The following is a 17,106-nucleotide window of genomic DNA, read 5'->3' on the forward strand; positions in this document are numbered from 1 at the left end:
CAAGCGTCTAGCCTCATCCACCACCTCATTGGCAATAAGAATACCATCAAGGATTTGTTTACCACGAATAAAAGTTGACTGAGAATCTGACACAACAGTACAAATTACAGAACGAAACCTATTCGCAAGAACCTTTGCCAACACCTTATATAAGCAACCAACCAACGAAATAGGACGATAATCAGCAAGTCTTTGATGGCTCTCAACCTTTGGAATCAAATCAATAAACGTCGAATTTAAACCTTTCGACAACTTCCCATTTCGATGGAACTCCACCAAAAATCTCATAAAATCATCCTTCAATTCCTGCCAAAAATCGTTAATAAAACAAAAGTTGATGCCATCTGGTCCTGGACTTTTAAAACTCTCACCATCCTAGACAGCCTGCTTAACCTCCTCAACTGAGAACGGACGCACCAAACTACTCCCCTGCGCATGGGATAATTTTCGGAAGTTTAACCCATCCACTGTTAGCCGAACCACCTCTGATGCGCGATAATGCTGAGCAAAATGAGTAAAAAAACGTCGATCGAATATTTTGAACCCCTTCGACTAATACACCATCAACATGAACCATATGGATTGCATATATTAGAGACTATTTTGACTAACAATCTGTACAATCAGAGACAATTAAACATTTTGATACATTGAGGAACTATTTTAGCCCCACATGTATCAAATGTCTAGAATTGTCCCTGCAAATAACACATAACAAATAAATAAGAGTAAATTCAAATATTAAAATAAATAAGTGTGTGTGAACATTTTCTACAGAGTTCTGTTATTTGAACATCCATATATGTGACAACTTTTGTGACAACCAAAATTTTACAAAGGAAATGAGATATTGACACAAAAACCAAAGCAACAGAGAGAGAAGTAAAAAGATAATATGAGTATGAGAGAGAAAGTTGACACAAAAGTTGTCAAAAATGGTTGTTCAAATATCATTTCTCTTTTCTATAATAAAGATTGTTGTTGGTGTCATTAAAAAAAGAACTTAGATTATATTTTGTTGTTATATTGTTGTTGTCATTGAACTAGATAATCATGGTTAGTTTGTTTTGTTATAATTTGAAAGATAAAAGCATTTCTATTTTTACTTTTAAGTCAAAATTTCATAAAAAATCACCGTTCATAATTTTCAAACGTTAGCACAATAAAAAAAAAGGAAAGACGGGCACATGAGTGCGTGTACGCCCGTCTTTTCACTGGTGTGTGTATACTTTATGTAAAGAAAATAGCATGGTTTGCCTCTTTTGGGCTAACTTTTCCTCTTCCCAAAATTACCCTCAACTTTCAATACAAACAACAAATATAACAAATATATAAGATTAAATTTAAATAATAAAATAAAAGTGTAACAAACATGACATGGATATATACATATCCATTTTTTCTTTTATTATTTAAAAAGTGTAACAAACTAGATGAATATATCTATACTTACCTTTTTATTATCTTAAGTATACCCTTAAACAACTTTCTCTATAATTTAGATTGTTGTTGATTGTTTGTCCTGTCCTCTCTTCCGGTTTACTTTCTTTCCTTTTTCAAGGCTCCCACAAGTATAATTTCTTCTATAGAATCTATTTTTAAAAGATTTTTTTTTGGGGGGGGGGGGGGGGGGGGGGGGGGGGCAATGAGGAATCTAGGAAAATTGCTTGGCTAAATTGCCAATCTATTTGTTTACCAAAGGAGGAAGGTGGGTTGGGGGTTAGGAGGTTGGGTGCTTTTAATTTTTCTTTGTTGGGTAAATGGTGTTAGAAGATGGTGGTGGAAAAGGAGGGGCTCTGGTATCGAGTTTTAAAAGCTAGATACAGTGACGAGGGGGCGGTTGAAGGATGGTGGGAGACACAGTTCGATGTGGTGGAGGATGATGTGTGATATCCATGGGGGGATTAGTGAGGGTGTGGGGAGTTGGTTTGACGATAATTTACGTCGCGTCGTGGGGGACGGAAGAAACACTTTGTTCTGGCACGACACTTGGATAGGGGAAATTCCTTTACGAATTAAATTTCTCCGTCTCTTCGATTTGGCCGTGAAAAAGGTGTCCACTGTGGAGGAGATGGTGATTTTAGGGTGGGGAGATGGGGGCAGCGTGGGTGTGGAGGCGCCACTTGTTGGCTTGGGAGGAGGATAGCATGAGGGAGTGTTCAACCTTATTATCTAACATTGTTTTGCAGGAAAATGTTACTGATCAATGGAAATGGATGCTCGACCCTATTAATGGTTATTCGGTCAGAGAAACGTATCGATTTATTACTACTTATGTTGAACCTGTTGATAGGAACCTGGTTGTCAACGTCTGGCATAAACAAATTCCGTCAAAGGTGTCGTTGTTTGTTTGGCGCCTTTTCCGCGACAGAATTCCAACCAAGGACAATTTATTGCGTAGGCGTGTTCTTCATTAAAATGACACAACATGCGTTATTGGTTGCGGTAACCAGGAAACGACAAAGCGTCTTTTTTTAGGTTGCAGTTTGGCAACCATGGTTTGGTCTCATGTCTGGAACTGGTTGGGCATTTTATCGGTTCCTGATGGTGTGATTCGTAATCATTTTGTTCGGTTTTCTAATATGGCAGGTATGCTGCGATGTTCTCATTCATTTTTACAGGTTGTTTGGTTTGCGTCTGTTTGGGTTTTATGGAAGTAAATAAATAACCGTGTTTTTCAGAATTTCAGATCCTTCAGCTCTCATCGAGAAAATTAAACTTCATTCTTTCTTGTGGTTGAAATCTAAACGACTATCGTTTAGCTCGTTTTGTCATCATGACTGGTGGAAACACCCGCTCTCTTGTATGAGCGTCCATTTGTAATTATTTTTGCTTTTCTTCTGGTTGTGTCCTCTTTTTGTTGGCATCAGTGACTTTTTAACTGTTTGCGGTGTCCTCTTTCAACACGTCTTGTGCGGGGGGATAATTCGTTGTTGATAATATATTTCATTTTAGCTTGTTCTTAAAAAAAAAGAATTTCGAATATATTTTTTTTGTTATATTATTGGTGTCATTGAAATAGATAATTATGATTAGTTTGATTTGTTATAAATTGAAAGCAAAAAACATTTATATTTTTACTTTTGATCAAATTCAAAATTTCTTAAAAAAAACACCGTTCATAATTTTTAACTGTTAGCGTAATAAAAATAGCGGAAAGACGGACACACACACACACACACACACACACACATATATATATATATATATATATATATATATATATATATATATATATATATATATGGTACAGTTTTTCCATGTGCATTATTTTTTATTGTTTTTAAAAGTCCATGTGTATTATTTATGGCATATATTTTAATTAATATATATATATAAGGGTTAAATAATTTTTTAGTCCCTATAAATATTCACAGTTTTGTTTTTAGTCCCTACAAAATAAAATTACACTTTTTAGTCCCTGTGACATTTTCCTTAAGCACTTTAGGGACCAAAAATGTTGATGGAAAATTTTTACAGGGACTGAAATGATTATGGAAAAATTTTATAGGGACTAAAAATGTTGATGGAAAATTTTATAGGGACTAAAAAGTGCAATTTTATTTTGTAGGGACTAAAAACAAAATTCTGAATATTTATAGGGACCATTTACTTAATTAACCCTATATATAAAGACAAATGTTGGTAAATAATATGTTGTTCAATTTGTCTCAATAAATATCTTGAAAATATCAATTTTTTTATTGTAGATGATTAAATATATTACTAATCAAAATTATATATATTATATGTGAAGTGGTTGACTGCGATATGTATTTATGAACGGAGGGAGTAGGTGTAGACGAGTTAAGTTGTAGATTAATATATGTAAAATGGTTGACTGCGATATGTATTTATGAACGGAGGGAGTAGGTTAATTGCTCCTCTCACCCTCTCATTTAAAAAGCCCTCTCACTTGATATGCCATATATATATATATATATATATATATATATATATATACATGTGAAGTGGTTGATTGCGATATGTATTTATGAACGGAGGGAGTAGGTGTAGACGAGTTAAGTTGTAGATTAATATATGTAAAGTGGTTGACTGCAATATGTATTTATGAACGGAGGGAGGTAGTAGGTGTAGAAGAGTTACATGTTCATGTGTGTAAGTTTATTATCTAAAGAGTTGAGTCTAGTCTAGAAAAACAAAATGTTAACTTATTATCTAAATAAATTCCTCGTAAGATTGTGAGGAATTTCGTCTTTTCAGAAAAACAAAAAACAATATTTTGACTTAATACATCGATTGTTATTATGTTGGTTTAAATGTATTTTTGATCCCATTATTTAAAAAAATATAGGAAATTTTGATCATCTTAGTTTAAAAATGGGTTTTTATTCCCTATTGATATTTTTTCTCGATTTTGGTCATCCATCTCTTTTTTCTTTTAACATTCTTTTTAAACATCTTTTTTGCAAGTACTAATTATTACTCCCTCCGTTTCACAATACTTGTCCATTTTGGAGAATAATTTTGTTTCACTTTACTTGTCCCTTTCAAGTTTCAATGCAATATTAATTATTGGTTTATCAATAATACCCTTATATATTTATTGTAGAGAGAGAAATAATAGAATGACATAATAAATGAGTAAGGGTATTATAGAAAAAACACAAAGAATTGCATCAAAAATGACAACATTTATTTGATTCCTTGGTATCTGTAATTTTTCTAAAATGGACATGTATTTTGAAACGGAGGGAGTATATCTTATATTGAGATATTTGCTTATGTTTACAATACATGTAAAAATAAGAGGGAAAATACAACAGGTAATATACACATTATGTCTTCACGTTAAAATGTCAAAAATGTTCTCATGAATACTTGGCTGAGACTTTGACTTATGTTGTTGCATAGTGTCGGCAAATACGTGCTCTTATTTAAAATTTGTGAACTCTTCATTTTTAACAAGTTAATGCTAAATTCTAATTGTGTCCCTCTAATATGTGTAATTTTGGCCCTTCTGCTTCTTTGTTCTTCGTATTGATTAATATTGGTTATCTCTTGTAATTAGATATATAACGAATGCGTACGCTATATTCTGTAATGGAAAATGTGATGAAGTGATATCACAAGATCAAATGTAGAAAAAATATTGGGATTTCCTCCAAGATATAAAGCTTTTTTTTTTCCCACAAAATAACAATATGGATAATTAAGTTATTGTATTTTTATTATTGCAGGTATATTGCACAGGACAACGACGCTTAATTTTGTATATCGTTTCGTAAAAGCTCTAAGTTATTAACGTTACAATTTGGTCCCTTAACTTATTTTTTGGTTTCGTTTTGGTACCTTAACTCTTCCTCCGTCAACCACTCTGGTCCTTTATGTTATTAGAGTTAAAGGATCAAAACGAAACCAAAAAATAAGTTAAGGGACCAAAACGAAACCAAAATGTAAGTTAAGGGACCAAATTGTAACGTTAATAACTTATGGGACCAAGTTAATAACTTATGGGACCAAAATGTAACCAACAAATAACTTAAAGGACCAAATTGTAACGTTAATAACTTATGGGACCAAAATGTAACCAACAAATAACTTAGGGACCAAATCATTAATTAAGCCTTTATTTTCATTGATATTTTTAACCTTCCCATTAATTTTAAATTCACGCTTGCTCACTTAAATTGGAAATTTCAACATGAACCGAGGGGTACCACTTACACTAATTCATTCCTTGATTCTTATAACTGTTTCTACATATCTTTATTTATTTTAGGGTTAATTATGTTTTTAGTCCCTATAAAATAGCGACCTTGTAAGTTTAGTCCCTACTTAATTTTAATAGCATTTTTAGTCCCTAATTTTGTTTTTCTGCACTGAGTATTAGTCCCTACTCAATTCAAATTTGTTTAATTTATGCTTAAACTCTTAAATTTTTGAACAATTTTTTGCAGACATGTTTAGAACATTACTAAAAGTTCGTCCGCAAAAAATTATCCCAAAATTTGATTTCTACATCCAGATTTTATTACTTTTTATCTTTAACTTTTGTCGTTTTAAAAAATTCATATTTAATTCATTTCATGTCAGAAAATTCTAAATTTTAGTAAAAGAACCTTTCATAGTGTTCTAATCTTGTCTCAAAAAAATCGTTCAAAAATTTAAGAGTTTAAGGATAATTAATCAAACTTTGTTTTAGCAGGGACTAAAATTATAAGTAAATTTTTTTTATAGGGACTAAAAATGCTATTAAAATTAAGTAGGGACTAAACTTACAAGGTCGCTATTTTATAGGGACTAGAAACATAATTAACCCTTTATTTTATCCTTTCCTTCTAATTCAAGTTGATTCTTTCTTTATTTCCTTTCTAACTTTGCTTTATCATTTTTGTAATTTTTATGCGTGGCTTTCAGTTTCAGGCCTTTACAATGAAAAACTAATAAGAAACTACTATAATTGTCATATATAAATTTAGTCGTCATTGTCATGTAACAACATCTTTTGTTAATAAGTTAGTTGTCATTTTTTAAATCATTATATCATTATTTTCTATGTGATCTTCAGATTAATTCCATCCTGTTTTTAATATTTCCTTCAAGTTCTTTATGGAGAATATTTTTCCTATGCATGTAAGTTTACCAACAAAAGAACATCTGATCCTTATTCCATCATCGCAAGTGTAAATTACTTAATTATTTTACAAATGAATTCATAAGGGAGGGAAAGTTGGGAGGTGGCTTTCATTCTTTGTATTTTGATTTTTTTTTTAAAAGGTAAATATTCCTTTAATGTAACAATCAATTATGTGAGTATAGCAGAGAGGAAAATGTGTGAAGTTAGAAAAAAAATGAGAACACAATATAAGTAAGATCAAGATCAATTTTCATATTCGACTACAACTTCAATTTGTTATTCACGTACATATTTTCAACTTTAGTTCTTTTACAAATTTTTGAAGCAAATAATTTATTTGCCTTGTCCGGAGTATTACATTGCTTTGAGCCATTTATATATATTTTGGTTTTAGTCTTTTCTTCTGACTCATTACTCACTACATTATTCTTTTTCCCCCTGAGACTACTCACTAAATTAGTATAGAACTTCTCTTTGATGAAAGTATATATGACATCAAAGTATTTTTTTTTAATACGTGAGGAAAATAGGGAGCCATCGAGGTCATCCCTTGACTGTGGCTTAAATGCAAATCCTCATAGCACTCGCAAAAAATGATAGAGGAAGGGGGGCATAAGGTTTTTGGAGAGAGAGAGAGGTTTGTTTACTGTTTTTTTTCTTATCATGTTTCTACAATTAATTATATTCTCTCCACTTCTTTTGTCGACAATGAGAGTGTGATGTAAATAGAGATATTGAACATGTCTTATATTTTGATTTCAAAGAAAATAATTTGGTTTTTGTTTTATTTTCAAAATATAACTATAAGTAAAGACCCATATTTTGTTTTGTGCTTTCTACCTTTGGCCTTATTTGGTATTTGCTTTGTGTTACTCCAGTATACTTCCCAAGTTCAACCGCTAAACTCATTCCAACCTCAAGCATAGACTAGAGAATAAGAACCATAATTAAGGAGTGGGAGAAACCTCTAGAGGTAAATATACATGTTCAGGAATAAATTTTGATGAAGTGATTATGTAACAAACTTTATTCTAGGCTTCTGAAATGTAAAGTAAAGAAATTATTTTTTCAATGGTGAAGGGCTAAAGAGATCAATTGTGTATTTGAAATCGCACTGAACGGTTTTAGATAACGGGTTGATATTATAATTTTCTTATGTTTCGTATATATTTCTATTTTATAGTGAGCATCTTAGATAATTTGAAGTCTGTTAAATGAGAGATATGTCTATTATCTTATGTTTAAAACTATTTGTATTAATAAATAACAATTATTGTGCATTCTAATCCTCTCTTATTCTCTTACTCCCTCCGTCCCGGAATAACTGACCCATTTTCTAAAAAAAAGTGTCCCAAAATAACTGACCCATTTCAATTTTCAATACAACTTTCATCATTTCCAATACAATATAACACTAAATAATACTACTTTTATCATTCCCAATACAATATATTCCACTTTCCCCTTTATTTATACATTTTTCTTAATCTGTGTGAAATGAGCCAAGAGGTCAAATAAATTGGGACGGAGGGAGTACTATCTATTTATATATGCGTCAGCGCAGTATAAAAAGCGGACAGACGGGCACGGGAGTGCCCGTCTGGACGCTAGTACTATAATAATGGCTTCATTAAGAGTTGAAATTCTAAATAAGATGTTGAAAATTATTGCTAAAAATTTCAAGTGCAAAATCGAAGAACAATTATGAGAAAAAAATAAAAGACTTCATGAATTTGCAGGAGAGATTGAGAGTAACTAGCAATTATTTGTTATGAGAAAAAGATAACCCATCAAATTTATTGGAAATAGTGTGTGCATAAAAATAGAAATTTAATGGTGGATTAAAATAGGATGTAATAGAAGAAATAAATTCCAAAAATTCACTTTCTTAATTCAAGTGTATTATTCTAAAAAGATACTTAAAAAGAAATGGAGGGAATAATATATAAATAAAGTATTTATCCAAACAAGGCTTGTATCATGACTTGAGTTAAAAATGAAAATTCACTTCAAAATATTAAATTTGATATATGTTACAGTTAAATTTTGTTGCCAATTGTCTATCAAAACAAAATTTGTTGCAAAGCTTGAAAAAAAATATTGCAAATCATCCTTAAATTAGTATTATCTGGTGAAGACCGAATATAGGTGCTAAATGACACTAATATGATTTCTTTTAAAATTCAAGATATGACACGACATAGATACATCAATTGAATTTATTAAGAAAAAACATACGTAGATGTCGAGTACCTGTAATGAAATATACATTAATAATTTAGCATTAATATATCTATTCTATCGATACCTATATATAAATGGCATACATAATTTTAGAATGACTTTGTCACTTTCAATGTTATCCTTATGGTGACACACAAAAAAGTAGTTGAGTCATATATTTCCCACTTAACTAAAGTGGAATGATTTTGACTATCATTTGCATCTTAATCAGCTGATGGTGAAATAGATTGCTGTTGAATTAGAGGACAACTAATGTTGAATCGACTGTCAACCACTTAACTGAAGTGGAATGATTTTGACTATCATTTGCATCTATTTGCATCTTAATCAGCTGATGGTGAAATAGATTGATGTTGAATTAGATGACAACTAATGTTGAATCGGCTGTCAACTAATGTTTAATATGCTAACAACTAGATCGACTGACAACTAATGTTGAATCAGATGATAGTTGAATTGATTATTAGGTGACGATTGAGCATGGCTATCAAGTTCAAATGGTCTTGGAGGCTATTATTAGGTCTTATTAAGGTCATGGTCATGGTCATGGTCATGCTTAATAGTACTCCAAAATGATGCAACATTGATTTGAACACATCCAAAGGTTATACAACCACTTTTCTATGTATGTAGCATGATAAATGAAGCGGTTAAAGAGAGAGAAAAGGAGACATAACTGATCCAGGGTTAGTTTGAATGAAAACAATATGGTAAAATATCCACTACCTTAAAAAAATGGAAGGGGGAGAACATGGGTACATGTTAGCCGAGTAGTCAGTTGTACATGGTCAAATATCCATGAATACTATTATATTATATATTGTACATTGAATTAAATTATATATTTTTTTAATCTTTTCAGTAATTTAAGGTAGTGGAGGGTTTTGGAGGATGGGAAATATATGGGGAAATGGAGAAATCTTTCACTATATTTAAAAGAGTATTTGTGTAAAGAATGATAAACTAATGCTTATGATTGATATATTTTAAATTTTAAGAATATTATAACAACGTAGGTTAAATTTGAAGCATTCATATAAACCGTCCCCAAAGAAGGATGATTTTGTATTATGAAGAAAAATGAACCCCCAATGTCCTCTAATCTCCATTTTTTCTATTTGCTCCTTCCTTTTTCTTCAAAGCCTTCCCCTCCCTTTCTTTCCAAAGTCGTAAACAAAGCCTAATGAAGAAAACTTACAAACTCATTCCAAAATAGACACATCAAAGGAAAATTAAGGGATTAAGCGACCATTTGGTGGTGGCGAAGATCATCAATTAGGAAAGAATATGTGAAGGGAACCCCTTGGATTTAGAATGTTATCATTCATCTTTTTTTTTTTATCTCTTAATCGTTAATCGGTGGACATTTGGCATTTTTTTTTGGTTGTGAACTGCAAAATTCTCTACGTGCAATTACAAAGACTAATATCTCGAGTCAGGGAGAATCACAATATTTGAACTCAAGACCTTTTATTAAGTTGGAAGAGATCATCAACATATCATCCAAGTGCTCTTGAGTGACATTTTGCAATACTTCAAAAGGATTAAAGTAACAAAGAAATAGCAAATAGTGAATATATAGCTTAAAAAAACTGCTAAAAATTAATTTGTGTTTTACTTGGAAAAACTGCTAAATAAATGGAACAAGTATACAAACTCTCATATTCTCAGCAGTACAAGTACAAGTAGGATTGTAACCATTTTACACATTGAATTACTTTTACACGTACAAGTACAACTGTACAAGTATACTTTCTACATTGGACTCAAATTCTCTGCAGTTAAAAGAAGCACGCAATCACGCAGTTGAAAAAACCTCGACTGTTGCATGACAATCATATGGCTCTTATTCCAACTTCCACAAATCTAATTTCAGCCATCAGATCCTCATCAAACCACCTAAATTTGGGATTGGGTTTCGTTGCAGTCAAAAGTGGGTGTAGTCATCATGCAGTCGGTAAGCTCAAGACCGTCCGAACACGATCAAGATCGGACTGTCCAGATTTCAACCTCAGTAATATTAAATAAAAAATCAAAAACTGTCTTGAGACCTGAACCATTCGTTCTTGATCAGATGGTTCAGAGGTGCTGACTGAGCCTGACTGCACCCACCATTAACTGCATTTAATCCAATCCCCTAAATCTACGACAGCGTGACTGCAGAGAATCCAATATCCCGTATATGGAATACATGCTAACATTGTAAATTACAATTGCACAAGTAACTAGGGAAGGGAAGAGAGACCACTTAGTGAGGCAAATTGCAAGAGACAACAAGGTACAGACGACAGACAGAAGAACAGCCGCACATATACTATATCCATGCAATCAATCCCCAAAACTGAAAGCTTCCATTATTCACTATTTCTTAAACGTGAAGAAGCATTCGAGTGGCAAGTGAAGCGGAGAGCAGATAACTGAATCAAGGATGTTCATTCGTGTTATCTTTTTTATACACTTTTGCTTTCTCAATGGTGTCCATGGCTTCTTCAAAAGATTTCTGAGTGCAAAAATAATATTACAAAAGTGAAAGGAAGAACAAGTCAGTAGTGCTGCACATAAAATTAACATAGGAAGCTTAAATCGCATAAAAAAGTTCAAAGAATAAATTAGTAATCACTTTTTATACAAGAAAGAAAAACTGTCAATATGGTCACTGAAATCAACACTGAAAAATATAATCATCTGCGGCCATGCTATCCATGACAAGAAACGATGAAACATGTCTTATCATTTGAATAAATTTTATTCAACTTTAAAAAAATGATATCATTGAGAATAAACAAAAGGCCAGTACATATGAACCAACTGATATCAACTCAAAATTGAAACAAAGGGATCATGATGCTGGGATGTGGTAACTGAAAGATAAAAAAAACACAATAAATGAGAGAAAACCAAAAGCTTACCCCAGAATTTTGCATCTTCCATAAAGATTCTCCACTTGAATCAACAACAACCATCGCACCTAATATAGCTCTGGCCAAGAATCTTCCATCAGGTTATCAGAAAAATATTGTTAAACTCAGCAGCTAAATATTTGATAGTTATTTGTAGATACATATTAATGATTTGAGCATCAATAATTTAAGGAGTTCTTTAAAGCCAGTGGTGGGTATAGTAAATATGGAATCTGAGTTCAATGTGCTCTTCTACTTTCTTTTCTTCAACAAAAATATGTCACACTAATGCAGGGTGTTTTGAAGTGTTATGTAAACAATAGTATTATGAGACTCTCTATCATGATCGGTTAGCTTTTCAAGAATCACAAGTTATTGTGAAGATGATAGAACGGATCACAATTCTTGCGGATGACCGGTGGTGCAATGTGATGCTGCAAACCTGTTCTCATTTAAATTTGGTTATTTGCACAAAACATATTGCTCTGCCTGAAGTATCTCAATATTTGCAGTAGCTCTTTATACATTCAATGATTTCGCTTTTGGCTTTTTGTTATTTACTGAGAAACGAGTTCCCATAATGTAAATAGTCCATGCATGCAATACAGTGTTCTCGATGGCGGACCATGGCTGAGAGCCAAAATTCCGACATATTTGACCATGGTGGAAAGCCAAAAACCGCCACCGATATCCACCATGGCCGATATTTGACAGCACTGATGCAATATCAAAATGAAACTGGGAGCAGCAAATTGCAAACTAGCTTTAAAGATCAGTCTTGGGTCATTGTGTATATCTGCTTCTATACGTTGTGTGATTTCAAGACATGAAAAAGAGCAGTTTGTGTAGCTTATAAAACAATGAAACATGAATCACTAGAATATGTAATGTAAATATTTTATATTATGCAAGTTTTTCTCCATAGTTCTCCATGGAATAGAGTAACTTGCACTGTATAGACGTTGACTAAAGGAATTCTGAGTCCAGACTTATTTGACGCTGAGAAGCCAAGAACAAAAATCTTGTAAAATCGTCAGGTTATTATTGTGAGGGAAGTGAGGCAGACGGGATCATATACGAAGTCAAATTCGTTCTCTGTTTGACTGAAGTCTAAAATTAAAACGTCTCTCACGATTCAAAGCGAAGACTTAAAGACTGGGTTTCTGATTTAATTTTTCTAACCAAATATGCACATGATTCTGAAAACCACCAACATGTTTGAGAATGGAACAATACATTCACTTAGTATTAAGTTGACTACACTTGTGGTTTTCTTCCTTTAACTTTCCTGATGCAAATTAATGGCCAATTCTATGGCACACAAGAGAAGTCTTGCATCATGCACATACTAGTTTTCACCATTGCATAAATTAATTCCACCATTAAATTAAATGAGATATGATATGACTTATTGATCCAATGGTGAAAATGGTATTTGTGCATGGTTCAAGACTTGTCTCACTTGTGCATGTTAGGCAAAGCCCAAATTAATTAGTCAATAATTCAAACTCATGCTGGAACATTATAACTAATACGATGCTGCAGGTGTTCCCCTGTTTTCCATTTTGATCTTTAGTAAAAATGTTATATTTGGAACTGAATTTCCAACATTCATGAAAAGATAGCACACATCATTAACAGTAACGAAAAACCACCAAGAATAAAACGAAAGACTTCAAAATAATCACCACTTTTATGAGATATTGTCCAAGTTAAATCATATGCGAGCAGTCTCGATTTTGTTCTTAGGTGAAATGTGTATCAGTGGTTTGATGATGGTGAGTGTTTATAAACGATTTTGTCCCAAATTAAAAGACACTTCAGTGAATTGAGGAGACTGAATATTTATAAACTACCTTTAGCCTCGATTCGCAGAGAATGTGAAAGTGTACTAGAAAACTAGCAGAGTTGAGCCTAAGGAGCTAAAGGGTGAGTCGGCCATCCTTCTAGTGTCAATGTTCAAATCTAAAGAACGATGCACATACTTCCCAAGGTATTGTCTGTTTTGAAAGTTATGTGAGCCCTCACAATTTTGTTGGATCGACTTATTTGAACTTACCTATAGACTAAGTTTTATGAGACTGTTTAGGAGAACTTATGAAAGCTTATAACATGGTTCATAAGCTGTTTTCAGCTTATTTTCACAAGTCCTCCAATATATGGCCCTGTTTGGATAAACATCTTATTTTACAGCTTATAGCATAAGAGCTTATCATATAATTGCTTATGAATAAGCTACTTCTATAATACAAGATAGTAAAAATAAAGTCAAGCAATTTTTGAGTAATCTGCAAGTTGTTTTCATAAACTATCTTGCAGAGCTTATTGAAATAAGCTTAAAACAACCCATGAACATATCATAAGTTCTCTCAAACAGTGTCACAATTCACAAATGCTTACGCTAGTATATAAGATTAAATAATTCTATCCAAACAAGTTTATGCTAATACATAAACTTTTATCATGAGAAGCACACATGCTATAGGCCGTTTATCCAAATAGGGTCTCAGTTAAATTGTATCCTAGTGAATCAAATACAGTGAGTGTTTTATAAACAAACGCCTCTACCAAACACAAATCTTCCCCAAAAATCAGTATTTATAAAATTCAACTCTAACAAACAACAATTAACAACAAAATTCACAACAACAAGTCTTATCCCACTAACTGGGGTCGGCTACATGGATAAAACGACGTTATAATATTCTATCATAAGTCGAATCAATGAACAATCACATTGAAAACAAGAGATTAACTTACGCTGCGAATCCAAGATTAAGAAGCGAAGACCTGGCCGTCAAAATCCGAATAAAAACCCCAAATTTATCCCCAAAACCACCACCACCACCACCAGCAGACCCACTTCTACCATAATAACCACTCCCACTCCCACTCCCACTCCCACTCCCACTTCTACCATATCCATAACTATACTGAGATTGGTAATAATAGTTACCGGCACTTCCACCGGCAGCACCGGCACTTCCTCCACCACCACCACCGGCCCGCCAGCGGTAATTAAACTCAGCGCGTTTCCGATCATCCATGAGAACCTCATACGCTTCAGAAACCTGCTTGAATCGAATTGTTGCATTTTCTCTAACGGATTTAGATGATTGAGAATGCTTATCTGGATGAAATTGAAACGCGAGTTTCTTGAATGCGATTTTGATTTCTTCTTTTGATGCTGTTTTGTGTAACCCTAGAACCTTGTAATGATCCATGATGGAGATTTTGGTGTTTTTGTATGAATTTGAATTGGAATTGGATTTTGGGATGAAATTTTGTTTTTAGGGTTTTTAAATTTTCTTGAGGGAATTTTCTCGGGAAAATTGTGTGAGAAAAGAAAAGAGAAAGAAAGATTCATGGCGCGAAGAATTGAGGCGTGGCAGTGTTGTAACCGCTTCTTTGTCTTTTTTCTGTTTCTCGAAAATGTTCATAAAATCTTTTAAATTGAGGGACTAAAATGCAATTAAAAAAAGTCTACAAATCAAATTCGAGAGATAAACAACGTGGGTATCAATTTCGTGATAAAAATGATAGAATTATAGTGCTTAATGAATATTATTAAAAGATTAATCGTTACAGAGAATTTGAGTTTAATTTGTTAGGAAAAACTAGACCCTAACCCGTGCGATGCACGGGTTTGTTTCGATTTTCATATATAAGAATCAGGTTTACTATATTATTAGTTGTCGACATGTTTAAATATATTATGTATAACATTTCAATAAAGACTAGCCTAGTAATATCGGCCTTGCAAGTTGAGTCAGGTCTTACGGACAACAATTTTTGAAGTTTGCGAATGGGCAAACATATATCTGAAAACTGTAACGAGTGAATCAAAATGATTCATTTGTTAACCGTTAAAGGCTATGACTGACTTGTTTTTCTTTGTTGAAGAAGAGCTATGAGTGTCATGTTAAATTAACATGTAAAATTCTATGTGGATTCTACGTCAATGCCACATCACCGCGAACTAATTTTGAATATGAAATTTATGTGTGATAGTGCAATACAAACTTGATGTGTTACCTTAGTTTTTGGTGATGTGACATTCATGTGGATTCACGTGAAAGGAAACATATTTGATTGATTGTAATGTCAATGACTCTAATGGAAAAAGTGAATGGAGTGACCAATTTGACTAACGTGTTGTAGTTTTAAGGATATATTTATTAAATTGCAGAATAGAAACACTATTTTGACCGATAACATGTTCGAGTACTAATTTACGATTTCACTTATGAGTTTTCAAGAGTATAATCAAGTGAGGAAAAGTTAACTGAGTCAATATTGACCATTCAATGTTATTAGTAGATGGGTTTTGTTAATCGGTGCTCCGATGCACGGGTTAAGGAATGTATAAATAGAATTTTCTGTCTTGGTAATATAAACTATCACTTTTTATTAAGTAATAATTACATTACTTTTTAATAAAAACTTACTTCATTTGATGCTTAACCAATGCCCCGGAGGCACTGGTTAACATTCTCCTTAGTGGATTTATTGATCTCATGATATAACAGAAGAACTTATTAAAATAAAATTATAGTTTATGATGTGCTCACTAACCATTTTAATCTTATTCGAATAAACATCTCAAGACACGCGGTCTCAACCATGCCTAACAATTCAAGGTAGAAGATCATACTCTGCAACGGTGGAATTTTTTGTCAAACTCATTGAGTGTTTCCGTGCTCGGATTTTTCATACTTTTTGTATGCCTAACAAAAGACAATAAAAGAACATTTGGAGGCATTTTTATTTCAAGGATAGGCATCAAAAACTCGTTGTGTATGCGATAGGCATCAAAAACTCGTTGTGTATGCGTGCTATGCTAACAAAGTGCACAAACCAGCTTCGCAAATAGCTTAACCCAAATACACGTTTATTGCATAAACATAAAAACTTTATTAGAGCCTGCATACTATGAAGAGTTGCAGCAGCCATTTTTCAAACTATATACCCTCTAACAATCCTTTTCTACACATTAAAGTAAAAGATAAATGGTCCCGTGAACATAGTTCAGTTGGTACAATGCATTATTATATGTAGGGGCCGGGGCTCGAACCCCGGACACTCCATTTATTCACCTTATAAGGGGAATTATAGCCACTAGGCTACCTGACCAAAAAAAAAAAAAGTAAAAGATAAATGAAAAACGTTTGAGATAAAAATACATAACTCACAAAGCACTTAACCAAATTCAGAGTATTAATAACAAACCATTATTGTAACTTCAAACATATAAACTCATTCTCTAAACCCATAACCCTAACATCAAAGATTCTCTAAACCTCCTCAATCTTTCCATCCTCCTCTCTCTAACAAACTGACAAGTTTCAGTTTTTTTTTTCT

General features: G+C 32.8%; 1 protein-coding gene across 2 annotated transcripts; it reads right to left on the reverse strand.

The window, feature by feature from the left end:
- Window positions 1-10,480: 10,480 nt before the first annotated feature.
- On the reverse strand, window positions 10,481-15,132 carry LOC146913484 (Chaperone DnaJ-domain superfamily protein). 2 transcript variants are annotated; one of them, XM_085716705.1, is made up of 3 exons: window positions 14,506-15,132; window positions 11,755-11,824; window positions 10,481-11,345 (listed from the first exon to the last, which is right to left on the reverse strand). In XM_085716705.1, the coding sequence occupies exons 1-3, from the start codon at window positions 14,967-14,969 to the stop codon at window positions 11,268-11,270; spliced, it is 612 nt and encodes a 203-aa protein (XP_085572831.1). In that variant the 5' UTR covers window positions 14,970-15,132; the 3' UTR covers window positions 10,481-11,267. The 2 variants fall into 2 exon arrangements, with proteins under 2 accessions (XP_085572831.1, XP_085572830.1); XM_085716704.1 differs by having other exon boundaries at window positions 11,755-11,836.
- Between the last annotated feature and the right edge of the window lie 1,974 nt (window positions 15,133-17,106).

Source organism: Medicago sativa, chromosome 6, assembly GCF_051527215.1.
Source record: "Medicago sativa cultivar Bolivia chromosome 6, Bolivia_mono, whole genome shotgun sequence".
In the NCBI taxonomy this organism is placed as follows: Eukaryota; Viridiplantae; Streptophyta; class Magnoliopsida; order Fabales; family Fabaceae; genus Medicago; species Medicago sativa.

Coding starts and splice junctions, on each gene's coding strand:
- LOC146913484 (XM_085716704.1), bottom strand. CDS start 14,969: ATGGATCATTACAAGGTTCTAGGGTTACACAAAACAGCATCAAAAGAA. Junction 11,837..14,505: donor CTTAATCTTGGATTCGCAGC/GTAAGTTAATCT, acceptor ACCTGATGGAAG/ATTCTTGGCCAGAGCTATAT. Junction 11,346..11,754: donor GGAAGATGCAAAATTCTGGG/GTAAGCTTTTGG, acceptor TTTTGCACTCAG/AAATCTTTTGAAGAAGCCAT.